This window comes from Perca flavescens, chromosome 4, assembly GCF_004354835.1.
Source record: "Perca flavescens isolate YP-PL-M2 chromosome 4, PFLA_1.0, whole genome shotgun sequence".
NCBI classification, from domain to species: Eukaryota; Metazoa; Chordata; class Actinopteri; order Perciformes; family Percidae; genus Perca; species Perca flavescens.
In genome coordinates, this window is record NC_041334.1 from 21007943 (window position 1) to 21031372 (window position 23430).

At 39.8% G+C, this 23430-nt stretch overlaps 5 protein-coding genes across 8 annotated transcripts in view; 2 read left to right on the forward strand and 3 right to left on the reverse strand.

Annotated features, from left to right (window-relative positions):
* Nucleotides 1-4272, reverse strand: part of iffo2b (intermediate filament family orphan 2b) — a 28161-nt gene extending 23889 nt beyond the window's left edge. The window contains exon 1 of the mRNA XM_028576098.1: nucleotides 3194-4272. Within this exon, the coding sequence (XP_028431899.1) occupies nucleotides 3194-3669 (476 nt within the window). The 5' untranslated portion in view covers nucleotides 3670-4272. The remainder of the gene's footprint in view (nucleotides 1-3193) is intronic.
* A 2005-nt stretch (nucleotides 4273-6277) lies between these two features.
* Nucleotides 6278-10113, forward strand: mrto4 (MRT4 homolog, ribosome maturation factor). Its single transcript, XM_028575684.1, has 8 exons — nucleotides 6278-6393; nucleotides 6670-6728; nucleotides 6814-6917; nucleotides 6999-7080; nucleotides 7183-7250; nucleotides 8419-8570; nucleotides 9359-9435; nucleotides 9529-10113. The coding sequence occupies exons 1-8, from the start codon at nucleotides 6366-6368 to the stop codon at nucleotides 9661-9663; spliced, it is 705 nt and encodes a 234-aa protein (XP_028431485.1). The 5' UTR covers nucleotides 6278-6365; the 3' UTR covers nucleotides 9664-10113.
* LOC114554088 (aflatoxin B1 aldehyde reductase member 4) lies at nucleotides 9682-15364 on the reverse strand. The gene is made up of 7 exons (XM_028575683.1): nucleotides 14832-15364; nucleotides 12421-12608; nucleotides 12129-12233; nucleotides 11683-11779; nucleotides 11103-11202; nucleotides 10839-10968; nucleotides 9682-10536 (listed from the first exon to the last, which is right to left on the reverse strand). The coding sequence occupies exons 1-7, from the start codon at nucleotides 15121-15123 to the stop codon at nucleotides 10375-10377; spliced, it is 1074 nt and encodes a 357-aa protein (XP_028431484.1). The 5' UTR covers nucleotides 15124-15364; the 3' UTR covers nucleotides 9682-10374.
* A 1857-nt stretch (nucleotides 15365-17221) lies between these two features.
* The window catches only part of megf6b (multiple EGF-like-domains 6b), a 72830-nt gene continuing 66621 nt past the window's right edge, over nucleotides 17222-23430 (forward strand). The window contains exons 1-2 of one of the 4 annotated variants that reach the window (XM_028575646.1): nucleotides 17222-17298; nucleotides 17899-17975. In XM_028575646.1, coding sequence (XP_028431447.1) covers nucleotides 17944-17975 — 32 coding nt within the window. In that variant the 5' untranslated portion in view covers nucleotides 17222-17298; nucleotides 17899-17943. Of the gene's footprint in view, nucleotides 17299-17898; nucleotides 17976-21859; nucleotides 21938-22590; nucleotides 22678-23430 lie in introns of those variants that run through there. The other 3 variants (XM_028575647.1, XM_028575648.1, XM_028575649.1) reach the window with 3 other exon arrangements.
* On the reverse strand, nucleotides 18065-22642 carry LOC114554069 (aflatoxin B1 aldehyde reductase member 4). The gene is made up of 7 exons (XM_028575656.1): nucleotides 21779-22642; nucleotides 20830-21017; nucleotides 20539-20643; nucleotides 20256-20352; nucleotides 19343-19442; nucleotides 19052-19181; nucleotides 18065-18474 (listed from the first exon to the last, which is right to left on the reverse strand). The coding sequence occupies exons 1-7, from the start codon at nucleotides 22050-22052 to the stop codon at nucleotides 18313-18315; spliced, it is 1056 nt and encodes a 351-aa protein (XP_028431457.1). The 5' UTR covers nucleotides 22053-22642; the 3' UTR covers nucleotides 18065-18312.

Below are 23430 nucleotides of genomic sequence, written 5' to 3' on the forward strand. Positions count from 1 at the left end.
GTGTGTGTGTGTGTGTGTGTGTGTGTGTGTGTGTGTGTGTGTGTGTGTGTGTGTGAGATCAAGCACACTTTTTCAATTGATGGCGATAAATCTGATAAATTAGTTAAGAATGTGGACTTAATCGGTTAAAGAGTTTTTCCAGATTCCCAAATACATCCTGTAGCTGTGAAAGAACAAGAATGTTCTCTATCAAAAGGGTGTTGTATAATGGAGTGTAGCTGTTTTGGAAATATAATAAGGTTTTTTGGAGCAATAAACTTTTCTGCTCAGAAAAACTGCTACTGTAATAACTGTAGATGCTTGAGGAAACATCTGAATGGAAATAAATAGCATGTTTGTCTACGACAAAATTGCACTTTTTCCACTTGTAAGAAAAATCGATAGATTACAAAAAATACCGTAACCCCTTAAAAATAAAACCAACTCATCTGAAAAAGGTACTCAAATGTGATTTTGTAACTTTTGTCTGAAGAGAAGTTGAAAAAAAGTTGGTACACAGAATAGTTCTTGAGTTTTTTCTTAAATTACACTTATTTGTTGCTATAATGTTGCATATGTTTATGCTTGTTTACACTACAGTTGTTTAGAAGTTAGAACAGTGTATTGTTTTTACTTTAAAGCTACTTAAGGGGTAATTTAAGGGGACAATTGGAATTCAAGAGGTTAAAAACTTAAAATGTATTTATTTATTACATAATGTCATGAGTTTCATCTTGAGTGCACATCCTGCCATCCTGTCCTCCTGTTCCTTCATATTTCTAGGCCCATAATATACCTCTTTATTGTCCTGGTAAATATGTTTTCTGGTATATTTTAGTCTTTTTATGTATTCAAACAGCCTCTGAACTTCATGAGTGACTGTGTTATAAACAACAATGTGCAATAAATCACACCATTTTGCCTCAGGCTAAAATAATAGTCTCTTGAACAGAAAGAGGAGTACTGTAAAATGACAGAAAGTAAACAACTGAGTACTATGAATGCAAGTGATCAAATCAGAAATGGACCAGCTGGCCATCTATCTCTTTATGTGTGTCCAAACTCGTAAAGCTTTAATAAATCACCAGGGCAGTGTGGGAGCACAGGGGGGGCCTCTGTCGGGATTGAGGATGCCTTACTAAGCAGTCTGAATGACACAGAGAGGAGGGGGGTGGGGTGGGGGTGAAGGACGAAGGAATGGCCGTTAACACAAAGATTACAGAACAAAAAAGGCATGGCAGGATGGGGCTCGGGGATTGAATGGTGAAACGTGACTATAGTCAAGAGGATTTAAACTGGACAACGGAGAGAAAACAACTGGGAGGTGAACTCAGCAGTGATGCAACTATTGAGCTCAGAGCAGAGAAGGAACGTGAAAGGCAGAGAAAGAGATTGATTACCGTGATTATTGGGTAATAAAAAGAGACTAGAAATGTGTCTTGTTTCTCACTTCTCTAGATGGAAAATGTATACTGTAATATAAAGAACATGTTTGACACTTTGATACTTGTGTCATTAAAGAAAAAATGTGAACACACATAACACCTACAACACAAAATAAAATTGAATAAAACGTCTACTCAACAGCCACTATTTATAGGCATAATATAGGCATTATGAGTGAATGTGCAAAGTGCATTAGCTTTCTGTATTTTCTGTATTTTAAAATCCTGATTACAAAGCAACTGAGATGGCTGTTTCAATGACTTATAAAGTCAAGAGCTCCCATTTTTGCCGAAAGGAGGTCTAAAATTTGGGACTTCGGCTGCAGCAGTTTTTAATTTGGCTGTCGTCCCAGTCACTGGCCTCCATCTTCTCAAGCAAAAATGTACAAAAAAGGATATGCTGGTGTTACAGAGAATGACTGGACAGGATATCCAGTTTCCCAGAGGAGTGGGAGAGCACACGCATTCTGTGTCACTGAGTCAGTGCACTATCCCAGGGAAGTCGGCGTTAGTCATAGCCGACCTCACCGAGCAGATGGAGGCCTGTTAAAATGCCTCTCTGCTTGAATCATGGAAGCAAACAGAAGCAGGCGGCTGCTTGGCCTGTCTCCCTCCAGTAGCAGGCCAAGGGGGCCAGCAGTGACGTATAGGTCAGCGGGGGACGCTGCAGTGAGTTCTCAAGAAAACACAACTAATGGCTCTAAGAACAATTGGTGGAGACTGAGCCATGCAAAGGAATTTCCTCAGAAGACACCGGATCAGGTTAATTCACAATACAGGTCTTTGTTAAACGCTGAGCTCAGCTCGAATATCTTTCATGTGAAATACCACCTCAAGTGTAACGCTATCACTGCGATGTTTGTCATCTTTTCACTATACTGGTGACATTGACAGGCCACACCCACAGCAAAAAGTCACACTGATAAGTTAGAAGTCACACAGTGATGGGCACATGAAAACATCCCAGATCTCTCAACCAACTGAGATATCATTTCTGAGTTGATCAATTCCGCAACCGCTTAAGTAATTAATCATTTGCAAACGTCATGAACTGTGAAAATGCCAATCAGGTTTTCCCTCAGCCCAAGGTGATGTCTTCAAATGTCTTATTTTGGCCAGCCAACAGTCCAAACCCCAACGATACTTAAAAATTGTTTAAAAATGATAAACGGTGATAAATGATAATAACTATGATAAATGATTAATCGATTATCAGAATAGTTTACTGATTAATATTCTAGCTATCGACTAATCTTTTCAGCTCTACTGTGAACAAGTGTTAAAAACGAGCCTATCTTTAAGAGCAATATTGATTATTTGTCTTGATTTAATAAAGCATTACATTAGAACAACTTCTCGGCTTTTAAACTGCTAGGCTACATTCAATTATGTCAGCCCTTGAACTTCTGGTAGTGAGTGCCTGCAGTGTGGACTATGATGTAGGCTTAACCAGAAATCACTTACATTTTCAGTAAAATTCCCACAGAGGCTTTAAGTGTGTCTATGATACATGTTGTAACTAATTTCATGTTTTATCTTATTTCTGTGTAGATGTGAGGTGAGTGATGATATTGTCCCAGAAAGGAAAAGGGGGCCCCGAGCAACGTTCTTTCAGGGCCTTGTTACCTTCTTTGCTACTCCCATGCAAAATTATTCATATATGGTTAAATATATTAAGGATGTATCCATGCATAAAGATTGTCAGCTTTGCAGAAGAAAACAATCTATCAATCAACATGCACGCTAGTTTAACATCTGTCTTTACTCACTTTTTCCTATACTCGTCCCTCTCCCGCTTGACTTTGGCCAACACGTTATACAGAGCCCTCAGTTCTGGGGTAATGGTGTCTATTTGGACCCCAACTCCGTCCGGATGCGACCACGATAACCCGGGCCCGCGCAGGGTCTCTAAGCGCTCCCCTTGCCTCCGGACGTGGGTGAAACTCCAGATGGTGCCCGGCAATCGGGAATCGGGGCCGTCCGTCTGCACGGCAACATCACGGGCGTAAAGGTGGCGGTACTGCGTTCTTAGCAGAGCTTGCTGCAGCTGGCTCTCCAGGAGTTTGTTTCTCCTCTCCAGTTCGTGGACTTTGGCAAGGAAGCAGCGGAACCGCAGGTTGAGGGTTTTCAGCACATGGATGTTGGAGCCCAGGTCATTTCGCAGTGCGCTGGTCACCGCGCCCGACCCGGTGGGGACGTTGCACATCGGCCCGGGCGGAGTGTCGGAGAAAAACAGCGAGTTCATGTTGGTAAACAACAACACCCGATAATCCAATTAAGGCTCTGTCTGGTTTGTATGCAGCAGCAACAAAAACAACAACAACAACAACAACAACAACAATTGTTTTTATCTCTGCATATTCCTTCACAAGCCCAGTCCCCCAGGCAGGACGAGCTTCTCCTTACAGTGCAGAGGCTGAGAGTGACTGAGAGGCTGGAGACGGGGTGACCATCACTGTCCCTGCTGGACTTTCCCCCACGAGATAGGCTACTGACATGGACCCCTGCAGCAAGCAAATAATAAACCCAGAAAGTCCTTTAAGAGGCACCGAGGGCATTATCTTCTGAAGGAGCGAGAGGTTTTGACGCAGACCGCAATAAGCACTGGTAGCAGTAGGCTACTACTTCCCGTCGCCCTCATCTCTGTGTTTGCCTTTGCTGTAGGCTATCAGACGCTGCTGATGCTGTGCGGGTTCATATAGACAGCCGACAGAGGAAGATGGTCCACCTCTTTCATTCCCCGTTCACTGTGGCTCTATCCGGTCTCCATGTGGTGAGGTGGGACGGCAGGATGAAGGACCGCAGAGCCCGGCCTCTCCGTGGTGTGCGCGGATCATGTTGCAAAGTGCTAAACTCGGCACAACATCAGCCCCTCCCACCACCCTCCCCCTTTTCTCGCTCGAGCACAGCGACGAGAAGAAGCACATCCTGGCTGAAGGAGGCTTGAGCCTAATTAATAGGAAAACGTAGGCCGAATAACAATGCATTTTCAATTAATTTCTTTTAACACATTATTCAGGCATTAAGTGTTTTACATTGTTATAGGCCTACAAATGACTGCTTAATCTTTTCTCAAAATAAAAAGACATCACTAAGGCTACAAACTTTCATCACCAAAAACCACTAGGCCTATTGGATATTATATTCATGTAGCCTATATAGGCTATGTTTGTGTACTCTAGGTTTAGCCTACTTGTTGTTTTTAGGCTACTTCAAAGACAAACTTCCATTGCTTGTAATGGGCAATACAGTTTTTCAGATCTTGATATGGGGTGAATGAGGGTGATTGGGAAATGTTTTGAATGTAGCCTATGCTAGTGTAAGCTTTCTTGCCATAAAAAAAGCCCAACACATGATACATTTCTGTAATACTGATGTTTACGGTCTATCCATTTGAGGATGAAAGAAAGTTATATTTCTTTAAGTTTTGTTACCAGAACTAGGGCAACTCTGTCCTGATGTCACTTAATGCTACCTCTCTGAAATGATTGCCTCATGCTTATAGGGCAAGAAGAGCAAATGTCTTGAGACAAATGTTACTAAGTCTGCAACATCTTTCTAATAGCCTATCAATTTAAAATGTCCAAATGGACTTTTAGACACAGGGCCACATTTCGATTAGGGCCCACATACACACATGGTTCTTTGAGGAGGTTGTATTTTTGTAAGTGATGTAGTAGGTTACACATAGATAGGTACAATTTATTTGTGGCTGCTCAGCAAGAAATTCACTACAAGGTGAAATGCCACATCACCGGTATGCAACTTAACACGTGGTCCCTTACATACCCACAAACTGTGGCAAGAGATTTGTCTTGGATAATATTACCTGTGACTTTTACTGGAAAATGTAATATTTGGTTATGTCAGATCTGATACTATACATGAGAAAGAATATTTTCTTATCAATCTCATAATATTCTTTGCAAAGTTTTACATTCATTTCAAATATTTTTATTTTTAAGCTGAATTTCAAAAATCAAGATAAGGAAGGGAAATAAAGAGACTTAAATAATTAAATAAAAACTAACAAACGAAAGGCCCTAATCCCTACCCACAATAAACCACCCCGGACTGCGGTCAGGATACTGCTTGTCCTGTAACATAACATGTAACATGTCCTGTGCCAAAATTCTCCAAGTCTTTTAGTTTGTCCTTAAGGATGAACCGGATCCTCTCAAGGTGGAGTGTGTCCATCATCTCCATAAGCCATATCTTCAGTGTTGGTCCCTCTTTCTTTTTCCAGAATAGGAGGATACACTTCTTTGCAGTGAGAATTCCATATGCCAAGAAGTGCTGTTGTGCCAGTGTCAGTCTCTTTGCTTCATTGGATATCCTTAAGATTAAAGTTTTCATTCATAAATGTAAATTTGCCAGTAAAACCTCACTTTAACGTATTTAAAAAAGAAATGGTGCTATATATTAAAACAATTAATTAATAAAAAAACAAAAAAGACATTAAAACTGTAAGATTCTGCTCCCTATATAATGTTTTCAATTAATTTATTCTCAATTCTATGCTGACCCCTGGCATGTTTTATGTTTTTGTTAATTTATATTGTTTGTTTTTATGTATATTTTTTATATTTCTATAATTACTTAAAGCTAAATTACTGTTTTTTCACAAATTTGTAATGCATACAATGTTTAAATAAAAATAGGAGAGCCTATACCAAAACATTTGAAATTATTTTGCCCGATTTATAAGGAATATTAGTTTGAAATAACGCCAATGGTAACATGACTCTTAACTCAACGTATGCATATATTTATTTAGAATTTCTGCATACCTGCAACACCGATTACTTATAAATATTTAAATTAAAAGTTCTTTATTTTTGTAGTCAGGCACCACATGGACAGCTTCACCAAAACAGAAACATTTCGGGGTCCTTTCACTTCACATGTGCGTCTGCTTCTCTGCCATCGTGAGAGGAAACCATGCCGAAGTCAAAGAGGGACAAGAAAAGTAAGTAAATAGCCGTTCAAACTGTATAATGTACGATTGCATTAAGCAGTTAGTATATTATATATTATATATATAAGTATATTAACTGATTGCTTGTATGTAGCAGCTGTCCTGGACAACTGAAGTTGGGTAACAAGCTAACGTTAGCTTCTCCCTTTGCGATTAATGGCTGGTAACATAGCCTACATTTGGGTGCCGTGACAGTTAACGTACTGCTGGCAGATATCAGTTAAACTCATAGCTAACTGACTGCTTATCACATAATTTTCTCCTCAGTTTCGTTGACGAAAACAGCCAAGAAAGGACTGGAGTCTAAACAGAAATTAATCGAGGAGGTAATTGTCTTGTCAGCTATGCTATGCTAACTATGGTTGGCTGAAGCTGCTAACCTCTCACACTAAATTCTGTTTTTATTTTTAGTTACGGAAATGTGTGGACACCTACAGAAACTTGTTCATATTCTCTGTGGCCAATATGAGGAATAACAAACTGAAAGACATCAGGACAGCATGGAAACACAGCAGGTAATGGGGCGTCAACCAGCATGTTTAGAATTTTAATTAAGTGTCTTACATAAGAGTTAAAAACGTTCCTCTCCTCCACAGATTCTTCTTCGGCAAAAATAAAGTCATGGTGGTTGCCTTGGGTAAAGGAGAAACAGACGAATACAAAGATAATTTGCACAAGGTAGGTGAGATCCAGTAGGTAATGGTGATAAGCCAGAAATATAATAATCTATTGCAAAGACTTAGCGTTACATCTGTTATTGCCTTTTGATAATGTGTGCAGGTCACCAAGTATCTACGAGGAGAAGTAGGAGTACTATTCACAAATAAAACAAAGGATGAGGTACAAGAGTAAGTAAGGCTTCACTCAAAGCTACAGTTGGTAGCTTTTTATAAAAAAAGAACTGTCATATTTGCTCAAACTGTCACTATATCCTGACAGTACTATATGAGACAGATAATCTAAATACTCCTCTGCTTCCACCTGGTGCATAAGAAAGAACAACCAATCAGAGCCAAGGAGTCTCTAACGTTAACAAACTGTCAAACTAGGTAGTGCTCAAAGTTATATCATGACTTAGTGTAAATATACACGCCACTCTCCTAAAACCAAGTGACGTGTTATCTGTACGCATTTCGAGCTATCTGCTCTGTATCAGAGACCGGCAGTCTGCAACGTCACAGCTTAAACATACACACCACTTGGCGTGTTATCGCAAGGCCACGGTTGGGTTTGGGGAAAAAAACAACCAGTTGGAATTGGGAAAAGAAGAAAGCTACAGTTGGGTTTAGGAAACGTGACATGTGGGTTGGGTTTAGGAAAAGAACAGGGTTGGGTTTAGGAAAAGAACAAACGTGGAAAGGAAACCTCACACGCGGAACACGACAACGTCACACGCGGGACACGGTCCCCGCTCTCCTGGGTTAAAGTCTTGTGTTTTACCCATCCTCCACCCCGACCAACCTCCCTACGCGGATTTTTGGCCGCTACGGCGTCAATTCACACGCAATCGCAAGGTAATTTAAGTCACTGGAGGCCAAAAGGCGAGTATGCGTACAGATAACATGCCAATAATGGCATACGAATTGGCGTGTCATACATACGCCACTTCATGAGATCAGTCTGCAGTGCTGATCAAATATGACTTAAGATTCTTTCAAAAATATGTTTTGAAAACATTTTTGGCTAGAAATAGGCAATGCATTAACATCGTCTTGATTCACATTTGATCAACAAGGCCTAGTTTTACAGTTTGGTCAGAGTTCAGTGACCGGCATTGTGTTAGATTCCTTGGCTTTGATTGGTTGTTTTCCTTCGGGCGCAGTGGAAACTTGCAAATGCCATTAGAGCACTTTTTTTTATTTTTTTTTATCACAGATACTGTATCTCATTTAGTACTGCCAGGACGTAATGACAGTTTTAGCAGATATGACAAACTACTACAGCTTAAATTTACTACAATTGCAGTTATTCTCCAAATATTGTTCATTAGCTGACAAAATTGTTTTCTACTTACAGGTATTTCAGTCATTTCAAAGAGCTGGATTATGCACGGTCAGGCAACCGTGCACAGATGGACACAACTCTGGATGAGGGACCCCTTGAACAGTTTCCTCACTCGATGGAGCCCCAGTTGAGGCAATTAGGACTCCCCACTGCTCTCAAGAAAGGTACAATTACTGGTTATGGCTGGCATTATTCTGTGTTTTTCTTTCATCAACAAATCCCATGCAAAGTCCAAAACCAAGAATGTTATGTGCATCGGAGTGTAAATGCGTGAGTGTTTATCTGATGAGCAGGTGGCACCTTGTACGGCAGCCTCGGCCACATTGTGTGACTGGTGAATGGTTCCTGTACTATGGTAAAGCGCTTTGAGTAGTTGTTAAGACTAGAAAAACGCTATATAAAAACAGTCCATTTACATTTATAGTCAATCTCTCAATATTTACGACTTCTCGTCTGCAGCACTCAGCCTCAATCCCATTGGTTCTTACTGAAGGCCTTAATCTTTAAAAATCAGCTTACAAATGTATATTTTAATTTTTAAAATGGCTCAGTGATTTTAAAACCGCTGAACATGTACGTTTTTAATACTCAAACAGGAGTAAATAGTGCATTTGTTTGGGAATATTTTAAGTCCGGGATTATTATACATTTGGTGCTCTAGATAGCAGGACGGTGTTTGTTCATTGAATTGAAAGAACACTTCTAAAAGTGCAACGGTGTGGCTCAGTGATGTGTTTTTAATAGTTTTGGACAACAATGGAAATCTATGACACAGAGGAATATGCTTTATCAGGCTTTGGCTACCCAGTCAATTATTGTTGGTAGGGTCAGCCCTATCCTTTTAAACATGTTTGTGTGCAACAGGCAACACCCCTTCTCCTCTGAAAAATGACCATTGTCACAGTCGGAAATGACACGCGATAGTCACATTTTGTATAATCTATTAATACAGGAGTGGTGACACTGCTGAAGGACCACGAAGTCTGTAAGGAGGGAGACGTGCTTACTCCAGAGCAGGCTCGTATTCTGGTGAGTTCATGACTGTTTGACTACAGAAAATGTTGATGGTGACACATTATGCTGGGTTGTATTTGACTGAATTGGCTTCATTTTTGTTAATAGAAACTCTTTGGCATCGAGATGGCAGAATTCAAGGTGCAGATCAAATGTATGTGGAACTCAGAAACAGGCGAGTTTGAGAATGTTGCTGGTGAGGAAGAGTCTATGCAGGATAATGAAGAGGAAGATGCAGAATGAAACATCTGCAAGAGCAGACACTTGTACACATGTTTTATTTTTTTAAGTCATTTTTGCCAGCTTTCACAGCAAAGGGACATAGATGTTGAAACCATTCACCCTGACTGCAGGTGCTGCCCCTGGAGTCTTTAATGTCTCTCCTTTTGTCTTTTTTTTTTTTTTTCTTCAGTCCAAAACATGAACTTCTGTCCTTTGCCTTGAATTTTAGCTTTGGACTGAATCACTGTTCAATAAAAACTGGTGACTATAGTCAAAAGACTTAATGATCGCTTACATGTAATCATGTTGATGCCATTTGTTTTGTTAAAATTTGTCAACGTAAGAAAAAGGTATTGCATGTAAATATTTTGCTATTCAGCCGAAACAGATAAGCACATGTCCATTCGTGTGTTAAATCGATCCATTTCAAGCATTTTATGTGTAAGAAAAAAAAAAAATTTTGTGAGAAAATTGGTTTTCTTTTTAATGTAATAGTTTAAGACAGACAACAGAAAGTTATTTTTCCCTGAAAAAATGTCTTACGTTTTCATTTTTTCATTTGTACATTAGCAATTAAGTGCTCTTCACATTACTACACGCTGGTCTCCAATTGAAAGTGTCATTTCAGGGAAAAGGTGGAAAAAAACTAAGGGAAAGGGCCTTTAGCAGATTTCTCTTTTCTATAAATTTGCTTTAAATGTTATCCAAATCTGTTGTGGAGATTTTGGCTCTTTAGCGGAAATAGTTTGGACACTCGTGGGCTACAAGATTCCAGGCCTCATTGAAGGCGGCGACCACTCTTTCATCCAGAGGACCCTCCTCTGCAGCAGCCAGGTTTTGCTGAAGTTGCTCCATAATTGACATGCCAATGATGACTCCATCACCAAGATCACCCTGGAACAGCATACCGTTTAATAGTCAAAGAGAAAAAATGAGTTTCATTTAAAGTTGTTTCATGGTATAACATTTTCCAGCTACTGTAAGCACCAATACAGCCTTTTGACACGTAGTGTTAGGGTTAATCATACAAGAGCTGACCGGGCACATCCAAATGAATACATACACATAAAAAAATGTGCAGAGGAAGATACCTACATTTCCCCCTAGAGTTTAAATTTCTAATAATCTTATATCTCCCCGTGATGATGACAAAACACAATCTCATCCCGCTGCAGTGCTCCATGCACAATAGCTACCTTAAGTTGGGAATGATGGTACAACCAGCGCATAGCAGCAGAAGTCAGGGTGGGTTTCTCTGAGCCGTAAACGGTCTCCAAGGCCTTTTGAACCACATCTATCGCTTCGAATTGACTCTGCTTCCAGTATCTGACAGAGAAGAGGACAATGACTTTGTGTGCTTTTATCAGTGGACGATGTAGATAAGTGCAGAAATACCTAACGTGATGCAACAACAAACAAGTTAGTTGTTGGTCTTAGAAAATAAACTGCAGGTCTTTCACCTGTCCCTGTATGCTGCAGCCCAGTTGTTACCAAAAAATCGTCCTGCAGGCTGGGAACCATCTTTGTCTTGGTAATGGTACTTTCCTGTCAGAAGACCGCCTGCAGAGGAGTAATGTCAGAATTCAAGCGAGAGTTCTACCATTTATTCAGTCAATACAATACTCCCTTAAAATGAAGGTTTTTCATGCTACATTTTGAGAAAAAGTTACAATTACAATTACAGTCATGGTAGTGGCTCTGTGAGGCTGTCCGTGGGCACAGTGGTGCTTTGAGCTACAGTAAATGCTAATGTCAGTATGCTAACCATTCACCATTAGTTTAGCATGTTAGCTTGCTAACATTTGCTAATTAGCACTAAACACAAAGTACAGTTGTGGCTGATGGGAATGTTTTTCCAGTCTGTGGTCATAAACCCAAGTATTGGACAAATTCAGTGTGTGACCTGATGATGGCGCTAGGATTAGGATTGAATCTGCTGGCCACCAAGTATCACCAACTGGGAGCATCTCCTTTTTGAAAGAAACAATTTAAATGACGACTGCAGTAAAAGGTGTAACACAAAAGGAGGATATACAGCACCTGCTAGGGGATTGTATGCATAGAATCTCATTCCGTAGTATCTCAGACATGGCAGCAACTCTGTCTCAACCTGTCTTGTAATGGCGTTGTACATTCCCTGTGAAAGGTTGTAAGAGTAGAAGTTAGGGTACAGAAAATAGTCAGAGGATAAATTTAAGTGAAAGTATAGTAAGCAAAGAAAGATGGATAAGATAAGGTGAAGATAGTTCAAGAACATTAAATTAAAGATTATTGTGAGAGCACTGGGGCTGCTGAAATTCTGGATTTGCAGTTGCACAAAGGTTTTCAACTCACTCTAAAAACAGGAATGTCTAGCCCAAAGTATCATATTTACATATGGAGGGATGCAACATGAACATACATTGAGCAACTTACTTATTCTAAGATGATGCAATTGATTGGAGATGAAACTAAAAGGCTGTTTTTAAAGCAAGGTGTCAGAATACCTGATACACAGTGGGAACAATCCAGTTGTTGTGTCTGCAGATGCTGGCAATTTCGGCCACTTCCCACGATGCATAGTTTGATACACCAAACTCCTTGAATTTTCCCTGAGGGGGATATTTTAACATAAAAATCATAGTTTAATTAAATATTCCCAACATAATAGGTACAGTATTGATCAATTGATTTAAAAAGTATACATTGTAGACAAAGCTGCTGTCCTTGTTGGTGTGTCATGTTAAAGGAAAGGGTTCATTTATAACTCATGGAACATTAGCTATGGGATATCTTTACCTCTTTGTGCAGTTCATTACAAGCCCTAAGGGTATCCTGGATGGGGTTCTGGTGGTCAGGGGCATGGAGGTAGAAAAGGTCCACACAATCGGTCCGCAGGCTCTGAAGGGAGGTTTCCAGCTGAGAGCGCACGCTCTCTGGCTTCAGCGTCTTCCCATCCCAGGGGTTGGCCTTGGTTGCTATGCTTACTGTCACACAGAAACACTGAATTAAAAGTCTGTCACTTACAGGGTGTTTTTAGCAAACAGCAATCCTAATGACTCTTGATTATCTGGCGGTGTGGTTATCAAGGGATATTCTGGTATTAAGAAGACTTAAGTCCAGTTAACAGTCAGACCAAATCAGGATAATGATAATCATACAAGTACATTGATAATATACGTACTTGTTCCCAGAGCTCATTTCTGGCCCTGTTCTTATGTTAATACTTGCTTTGTCCAGCCTCCAACAGGCTCTAGAAAGTGTTTTTACAAATAGCTTTGACAATCATGTCTCAATCCACATATACTGTATACAGCACATCTTTAATGTAACTGATGTATTATATTGGCAGGGAAAATACTGGGCTCAATGCTGCCCAGTGTGAATGTAGATGTCAATGTTTTCGAATTATCTCCAAAGGAGCTGCAACTTTACATCATACTTAAACAAGCGATACAAACATGTCTGCATAAACCGGTTAGGAGGCTCCTGTGCAGAAATTAGCTGTTGAGAAATGCAGGATCAATAGCATCCACTCAGCCCGAACCATACAAGGGACTGAACGTACATTGGCTGATCTGATTTTGACCATTCTTCTTTTTATCTGCCTCTTGTGAATCCCACTACTTTAATTAATACTAATACTAAATTGCTAGATTTACTCTATAACAGGGGTCTTCAACGTTTTTTAAGCCAAGGACCCCTTAACTGAAAGAGAGACGGATCAGGGACCCCCTACTACATACAGTACAGGCCAAAAGTTTGGACACACCTTCTCATTCAATGCAGTTCCTTTTTATTTTCATGACTATTTACATTGTAGATTCTCACTGAAGGCATCAAAACTATGAATGAACACATGTGGAATTATGTACTTAACAAAAAAGTGTGAAATAACTGAAAACATGTCTTATATTTTAGATTCTTCAAAGTAGCCACCCTTCGCTTTTTTATTAATAAGGGGAAAAATTCCACTGATTAACCCTGACAAAGCACACCTGTGAAGTGAAAACCATTTCATGTGACTACCTCATGAAGCTCATTGAGAGAACACAAAGGGTTTGCAGAGTTATCAAAAAAAGCAAAGGGGGGCTATTTTGAAGAATCTAAAATATAAGACATGTTTTCAGTTATTTCACACTTTTTTGTTAAGTACATCATTCTATATGTGTTCATTCATAGTTTTGATGCCTTTAGTGATAATCTACAATGTAAATGTAAAGAAACACATTGAATGAGAAGGTGTGTCGAAACCTTTGGCCTGTACTGTATATTGTATAAAATGAAGTTTTATATTAAACTGGGCCTACAATAACTTTTAGGGCAGCCTAAAGCCTTTATATATACCTTGTTTTGCATAGAATACTAAGCTATTCAAGCTATTCAAATAGCCTAATAATTGTCAGCATGATTTTATGAATTATTTTATAAATCATGATGTGGAACAGTTAAATCCGGGATGAACTGTATCTGTGATACCTTAGTGACTACCTTACCTATGGGCCAGTAAGCCTATCATCAGTGTGGATTTATATTAGCTAATAATATGTTGGAATCATGTTAAGACTTTTTAATTTTTTTTTTAAATGTTCAAAAATTAACAATAATTTGGAGGCCCCCTGCAATGACTCTGAGGATCCCCTAGGGGTCCCGGACCCCCTGTTGAAGATCCCTGCTCTATAAGTTAAAAGCTAGGACAGGGTTTGATCAGGGCAAAACCTAGGAAGTCTGCTAGTCGCTACCAAACTCTGTGACCACATTAAATCAACATTTTATTGGTTTTGCCTTGCTGACATGGTGTGTGTGTGTAATTTTGCATTATGTGTTTTGTCATTGAGTGTTTGTATGTTTATTATTGACCTAGCAAAACAACCTTCTATCTTACCATGTACCCTATCTCAAATAGTAAAGTATGTTTATTGTACATGTATGGTCCCTTACAAACTAAATAAATAAACACATACATTATTTTATTTTATTTATTTATTAAAACGTTTAATTCTTGAAAAATTCATCAAATCACTGATCAGTGCTAGCTGTTATCCGTTGGTTAGAGGGGGGCTCGGGCCAGTTTTGATACCCATAATTCCAAGCTGGTGCCAGGTGCCAATCGGCAGGTACATCATCTAATGACTTGAGGGACAGATTGCTTAGACCACTTAAAAAACTCAGCACACAGAGTCAATACGAATATGGGTGCTCTGATATACCTGTTTTAGGAAGATTCATGCCGCCTATGATTGTCTCTGACTTCCCATCCACATACATCAAGGCAGTGTCCACATGGATGTGTCCCCTGTCCAGGAAAGTCTTCACCATCTCCAGGCTCTGCTCGGCGTCTGCACGTCCACCGAACGCCATAGTTCCCAGTAAGGAAACCGGTCGTTTAGTTTGAGACGACGACATCTTTCGACGAGCCACAAATCTCGGCAAATGTGTGAGCACGTCTTTAATAATGCTACGTCTAAGTGTGCACAGTCTTCCTGTTATTACCCACCGCATGCTACAGTTAGCTGCGACTACGGTCAAAGGTCGTGGAAGTGGCGTTAGGGAACGTCGTACAGTTACTTAACCGGTTTAAAATGGAAAAAAAAATTCTAAACAGCTGTTTGGCTTCTTTGCTTGGCTGTAGTTGAGATAGTGCAAAGTTCATTTTCTGTGACCACTTCCTGTCGTTTTAGACATGAAATTAATGTTTGTTCAAGTTCCTTCGTTGCATAATCTGTAGAGAATCATACTAGATGTAGTTCTTATTTCTAACCACAAGGTGTCAGGAACTCACCATTCATTATTTTGTTTATACAAAAGTGTGTGTCCTGCCTCCTGCGATGTGCAGTCCATATATAGACCTACTATACATGATAAGCAAATACAGTAAACATAGGATCGTTTTAGTGCATCCTAAATAAATAACTATTCATATTGATGGGACAAAAAATAGCTGTAGGCCCCTATTAAGCCTGCCCAGTCTCAGAAACCAACATGTGTTTTTACACTAGATAATGCCAATTGAAAGTTGGTGCTACCAATTCCCACAGGTGTTCCAACTTGTCTGGATTACTTACAACCCCTTCTGTTTGTATAAAAGTATTGTTGTAACACACTGTGGTACCATTCCCTCATGAGCATTATTTGAACAGTATTATACTGCAGAAAGTAGTGTGTTGCTATAAAAATGGCAGGAAAAAGGCAATTAATGGAAGAGAGACAGACCATCATAACACTTAAGAATGTTGGTCTTTCCTACAGAGAAATTGCGAAGAAAGTCAAGGTGTCAGTGAATACAGTATTCTTCATCATCAAAAGACACTTAGAAACTGGGGGAAACTCTGACAGAATCAGAAGACAAGTTTCTGAGAGTCAACAGCTTGCGTGATAGGCAGCTCACAGGACAACAGCTTCAAGCACAGCTTAATAGTGGTCGTAATAAGCAAGTCTCAGTTTCAACTGTAAAGAGAAGACTTCGAGCTGCAGGTTTGATAGGTCGAGTTGCAGCAAGAATGCCATTGCTAAGACGTCAGAATAAGAAAAGGAGGCTTGCCTGGGCCAAGAAACACTGCCAATTGACTACTGAAGACTGGAAGAAGGTGCTATGGACTGATGAATCAAAATTTGAAATCTTTGGTTAATCACGCAGGATTTTTGTATGCCGTCAAGTAAGCGAAAGGATGGTTCCTCAGTGTGTGACATCAACTGTCAAACATGGAGGAGGAAGCATGATGGTCTGGGGCTGTTTTTTCTGGATCCAGGGTTGGTGATTTGTACAGAGTGAAAGGCACCCTGAACCAAAACGGCTACCACAGCATTTTGCAGCGTCATGCAGTACCCTCTGGTATGCACCTAGTTGGTCAGGGTTTCATCCTACAGCAAGATAATGACCCAAAACATATGTCCAAGCTATGCCAGAAATACCTTAGCAAAAAAGAACACAATGGTAAGCTTAAAAAAATGGAGTGGCCAGCACAGTCACCAGACTTAAACCCCATTGAGCTGGTTTGGGATGAACTGGACAGAAAAGTGAAAGCAAAGCAACCTACAAGTGCCACACATTTATGGGAACTTCTGCAACAGAGTTGGGAAGAACTTTCTGAAGAATATTTGATTTCCATTGTAGAAAGAATGCCACGAGTGTGTTCAGCTGTTATATCTGCCAAAGGGGGCTACTTTCATGAGTCAAACACTTAGAATACATTTTGGTTTATAAATTGATTCCATGATTTGTTTTTTAACTTCAATGTTTTATTTGTTCTATTCTTTCATTTCAGAGTACAATAAGACTTTTCAACTGCATGAATTTCAATAAAAACCTGGAAAAATTGGGGTGTTCTAAAACTTTTGACCAGTAGTGTATATATGTTTTTCTGTCCCCACTTTGGCAGCATATATCTCAGATGAAGTCTGATGCGTCTGAGAGTCCCGGATGGTCTGGCAATGCGAGACTACAGAGTCCCTGATCTAATTCAAACAACCTGCTCTGTTGGTACCTAGGAGGTTGCATGGACAGCGCCGATGACCCTGGACTCTTTAGGGTCGTGAACACACATGCGCGCAATGAAAGCTTTGTTTGGAGAGCAGCAGTAGTCGGTCCTGGCGGCTGACCCTGTGACCCACCATCAGCTGTTTGCCCTCCACTAGCTGCTTCAGGCTCAACCCCAAACATCCTATGTTGCTCCACAGGTGATAGTATATCACTCAGTTTTCCTAGATGTCCATGCCTACCATGAGTGGTTTGCACTTCCCTTCCTGCTGATGCGTCTTTACTTTGCGTCCGTTTGCGTCATGGCACCATATGCAATATTGCTCTGCATGTGCGCCTATTTCCCAGCTCCACATTGTTTACAACAATACACCCTTAATGGAACTAAATAAACTCCATATTGGTGGAGGGAATGAATATCGGCATGATTTCAGCATGTACAAAATATGTTAACGCTTTACAAAAAGTTACACAAAACTTGAGTAGTTACCAGGGAACAAATTAGGAATGAATGAGGAACTAACTGCTAGTGAACAATAAGTTAATGAGTAACTAATAAAATATTATAGAGTAGCAAATGATAAATTAATGATTGAGAAACAAGTGAGGAACAACTTGAAAATGTATGACTTTTTAATAATTACTTCCCTAATATTTCCTAATGGAGGATAGTAGATAATAATGAGGGGGGAACATGCAAAAACTTGTGTCAAAGACATGAGAAAATGAAGGCTTTTCAGGTTAGATGACAGATCTGTTTGGTCGATGATAGTCACATTTTGTATAATCTGTTATTACAGGAGTGTTGCCACTGCTGAAGGACCACAAACTCTGTAAGGAGGGAGATGTGCTTACTCCTGAGTAGGCTTGTATTCTGGTGAGTTCTTGACTGTTTTACTATAGAAAATGTAATTCACCTTGAATTTTAGCTTTCAACTGAATTGTTGTTCAGTGAACACTGGTGACTCAAATTGGTTTTATTTTTAATGTAATAGTTTTATTAAGGCAGACTCCAGAAAAAGTTATTTTTCTCTGAAAAAAAATCTTAATTTTTACATTTGTACATTTGCAATGAAGTGCTCTTCATTACTACACAAAAGCAAATTTCAAGTGTGATTTCAGGAAAAAGGTACAAGTAACGAAGGAAACTAAGGGAAAGGGGCTTTAGCAGATCTCTTTTTCTCTATAAAATTTCATTGGACTATTTTGGCTGGTCAACGGATGTAGTTTGGACACACGTGGGCTACAAGATTCCAGGCCTCATTGAAGGCGGCGACCACTCTTTCATCCAGAAAACCCTCCTCTGCAGCAGCCAGGTTTTGCTGAAGTTGCTCCATACTTGACATGCCAATGATGACTCCATCACCAAGATCACCCTGGAGCAGCAGACAATTGAATGGTCAAAGGGAAAAGTGATGCTATCAACTCTAAGCACCAGTACAGCCTTTTTTTAAAAGAGCTAGGATTTTGGTATTGACAAATGCCAAACTGTGGGTTTTATACAGTTGATCATGTGCATATCATTTAAATTCTTAATTTATTTCTGGGAGGATTGATGTTGATTTAGAAAAAATATGCCAATTGCGCCAAAAAGTACCAATTAGGCTTTTAAATGGTATGGCAGCTGGAATCTTAATTTATCATTATCCTATATACTACAAAGATAGTTCTCAGTACAGCTGCAACGATTAATCTGAAAAATTCTGATTATATTTTTTTAAGCAAAAATGTCCAAACTTCTCTGGTTGCAGCTTTTCCAATGTGAGGAGTTGCTTGTTTTCTGTTTTATGTCATTGTAAACTGAATATTTTAGGGTTTAGGACTGTTGGTTGGAAAAAAACACAAAATGTAATTTTATATCAAGGACTTAGTTACAGGCCTAGTTCCCAGATTTTGTGCTGTATATACATTAAAAATATCATGCCGCTGCAGTGCTCCATGCACAATAGCTACCTTAAGTTGGGAATGATGGTACAACCAGCGCATAGCAGCAGAAGTCAGGGTGGGTTTCTCTGAGCCGTAAACTGTCTCCAAGGCCTTTTGAACCACGTCTATCGCTTTGAATTGACTCTGCTTCCAGTATCTGACAGAGAAGAGGACAGGGGCAATGACTATGTGTGCTTTTATCAGTGGAAGATATAGATAGGTGCAGACATGCAGAAATACCTAACATGATGCAACAACATACTGTAAAAACAAGTTTCTTGTTGGGAATATCTCAAATGTAAACTGCAGGTCTTTCACCTGTCCCTGTATGCTGCAGCCAATTTGTTACCAAAGAATCGTCCTGCAGGCTGGGGAACATCTTTGTCTTGGTAATGGTACTTTCCTGTCAGAATGCCAGCTGCAGAGGAGGAGTAATGTCACTCAAAATACAGGCTTTTGATGCTACATTTTTGAGAAAATGTTAAAACTAATGTCAAAACAAAATAAGGGTCTACAGTCATGGTGGTGGCTCTGCGAGGCTGTCCGTAGGCACAGTGGCGCTTTGAGCCACAGCAAATGCTAATGTCAGTATACTAACATGCTGATGTTTAGCAGGTATGCTGTTTATCATTTTCACCATTAGTTTAGCATGCTAACATTTGCTAAGTACAGTTGTGGCTGATGCATGTTTTTCAAGTATGTGGTCATAAACCAAAGTTAAAAGATTATAAAGTGATTACAATTTATCCACGTCTCTTACAGCCCCACTCCCGAAAAAGCCCAGTCTGCTCTGATTGGTTTGTGATAAGGATGGTGCTCCTTGGCAAAGAGAGTGCTCAAGCCCCGGGTGTACATACTCAGATTCGGGGCAGTATATTCTAATGAACCTGGGCGAGCAAAACCTAAATGGCTTGTTGAATCCCCCTGTTTTCTGATCTAGGCATCCCACAAAAGAACTGACTGGGTTGTCTTATTTCACAGTTTATGGGTTTGATGTGTGTACCAAATTGATTTGCCATCCATCCAATAGTTGTTGAGAAATTTCACTTAAAACCACAAATGTCTACCTCATGGTGGAGCTATAGTCTAAGTCAGGGGGAACACCCAAATCCTTAGGATTGAATCTGCTGGCCACCAAGTATCACCAACTGGGAGCATCTCCTTTTTGAAAGAAACAATTTAAATGACGACTGCAGTAAAAGGTGTAACACAAAAGGAGGATATACAGCACCTGCTAGGGGATTGTATGCATAGAATCTCATTCCGTAGTATCTCAGACATGGCAGCAACTCTGTCTCAACCTGTCTTGTAATGGCGTTGTACATTCCCTGTGAAAGGTTGTAAGAGTTTTAATTTTTCAAAATAGAATGAAAGTATAGTCATCAAAGAAAAATAAGATTTAGTTCAAGAACATCAAAGATAAGCGAGATGGAAGAATCACTGGGGCCAGTTTCTGATGCAATTGATTGGAGATGAAACTAAAAGGCTGTTTTTAAAGCAAGGTGTCAGAATACCTGATACACAGTGGGAACAATCCAGTTGTTGTGTCTGCAGATGCTGGCAATTTCAGCCACTTGCCACGATGCATAGTTTGATACACCAAACTCCTTGAATTTTCCCTGAGGGGGATATTTTAAAATGAAAGCATAGTTTAATTAAATATTCCCAACATAATAGGTACAGTATCATAAATTGATTTTAAAAAGTATACACTGTAGACAAAGCTGCTGTCCTTGTTGGTGTGTCATGTTAAAGGAAAGGGTTCATTTATAATTCATGGAACATTAGTTATGGGATATCTTTACCTCTTTGTGCAGTTCATTACAAGCCCTAAGGGTATCCTGGATGGGGTTCTGGTGGTCAGGGGCATGGAGGTAGAAAAGGTCCACACAATCGGTCCGCAGCCTCTGAAGGGAGGTTTCCAGCTGAGAGCGCACGCTCTCTGGCTTCAGCGTCTTCCCATCCCAGGGGTTGGCCTTGGTTGCTATGCTTACTGTCACACAGAAACACTGAATTAAAAGTCTGTCACTTACAGGGTGTTAGCTATCCTAATGACTCTATTATGTTAAAAAAAGACTATATTCCATGGTCAGACTGTAAGTATGTTTAGGCTGTAGCAAAGTGACCCTTACTACACATTTACAGAAAGGCAAAGTTATGGTTCCCTAAATTACGACGCCCTTTCGAGTTGGACCTATGGTCCGACCGGGAGTTGGGAGTTGTTGTATGCATTATTAGAGAACTGTTCCAAATTGTTTTTACATTTTTATGTTTTAGGCTATTTATTCATTTTAGTCAGTAGGTTTAAAAAAAAAAAAAAGCAGATTTAAATGGCTTGTTGAATCCCCCTGTTTTGTGATCTAGGCAGCCCACAAAAGAACAACTGGGTTGTCTTATTTCACAGTTTATGGGTTGGTAGACCCTGCTGGACCCTTTAGTGTAGGGGACCGGCCTAGAAGAGTGAATGTCCCTCACTGACTGACTCACTCACTCATATACTCCATCCTGTCCACATTGTTGAAAAAACTGAGGTTGTGGTCTTTGGCCACTACTGTAGATCAGTGATCTCTCTGGTGGCCTTTTTTTCTTTCTTTTCTATGCAAATTTCTTTTTAATGGCTGATATAAGGATTAACTTTTGACTGTAAAATAAGCATGGCTCTTTACTTCAAGTAGCCCATTAAAAAAAAATAAGTCTTTGGCGTACAATGGCACACAGTCATTACAAATATCGGTGCTTCTAATATAACGTTACCTGTTTTAGGAAGATTCATGCCCCCTAAGGCTGTCTCTGACTTCCCATCCACATACATGAAGGCTGTGTCCACATGGATGTGTCCCCTGTCCAGGAAAGTCTTCACCATCTCCAGGCTCTGCTCTGCGTTGGCTGGTTCACCCAACGACATAGTTCCCAGTAAGGAAACTGGCCGTTTAGTTTGAGACGACATGTTTCGACGAGCCACAAATCGCGGCAAATGTGTGAGCACATTTTTAAATGTGCACAGTCGTCCTATTTTTACCCACTGCATGCTAAAGTACAGCAGCTAGCCTGTTACTTAAGGTCGTTTGAAGTAGCGATAAGGTAGCGTTGTGAAGTTACTTAACCAAATTAAAAAAGGAATATTTGATACATTTACTGAACAGCTATTTGGTTTCTTTGCTTGGCTGTAGTTGAGGCAGTGCAAAGTTCGTTTAATGTGACCACTTGTTTGAGACGTGTCAATATTTATTCAAGTCTCTTCGTTGCATCATCTGCATGTGAGCGGGGTTTTTCCCTATAGACTGTATGGGATGAATATGACTGTATACTTTATATACAGTATGTTTTGTCCTGCATACAGCAATGTGCAGTTCAGACATCCACTGAAATGTAATGTCTGCAGGAACATACTATGGGCAAATGCAGCCTAATCCCAGTTAGGATCCTACATACACTCTGATAGTTAGGACAGTGAGTTTGAGGGAAGTGACAGCGATTCATCCCTGAATCATGTTTGAGAGGCAGAAAAATACTGGTCTACACCCAATTTATACTCCTGGAATAATTACACTTACACGTGACACGTCCACAGCCTGATGACATCATGTCCCCACTCCATTACTTCAAGAAGTTCTTAGAAGATATCCTTGACGTTATCGTAGAAATTTTCTGAAGTAAGTTAAATATTTCACTTAATACATGTTCAGAAACTATTAGATTTTCCTAGGTGTTTTACTACCCTTATAGCACAAAAAATTCGTGACAGTTTTGATCATTGATAGCCTACATGATCAGAGAGCCTCAATCTTTAAAAAAATAGCATACACTATTTTTCTTAATGAAAAATCATGCAGTATAGTTTATACATATTGAGACCCCGTCTTAGAATGACTAAGACTTTATATCATTCAATAATTGTATTTATTTGTTTCATAATATTTGTTTTAAAGGATCTTATGCACTAGTAAATATACTGTTTGGTGTATTGTATCTGAGTCAGTGTCTTATTTTCATAGTACTGGATTGTCTCTGGGCATATAATAAGGCGGCCATGTGCAGTCTGCTGTATGTACTGGATGAGTAGCCTACTTGGAGACAACAGTGCACAGAAGGTGGGGGTGAATAGATCTTTTTCACGGCAGACATGTTGACATGTCAAAGTAGGAAAAGCACAGGTGTATTCAAAACCATTAATGATGGCTGCATTCCACTTAGGAGAGGCCCTGGTATTGTGCATGCTGACTCACTGAAATAGCTTACTGGGACACTTGATGGAATTGAGCCATCGTTAAGGTTATCAATTTCTTACTATGACAAGTCAAAATGTCTGCTGTGAAAAATGTCCATATAGGGGCCCAACAGTAGATGTTTACCCTGGAGCTTTCAAACTGCTTAATTCGGCAGTAGCGCCGAGATCGAAAAGTGGC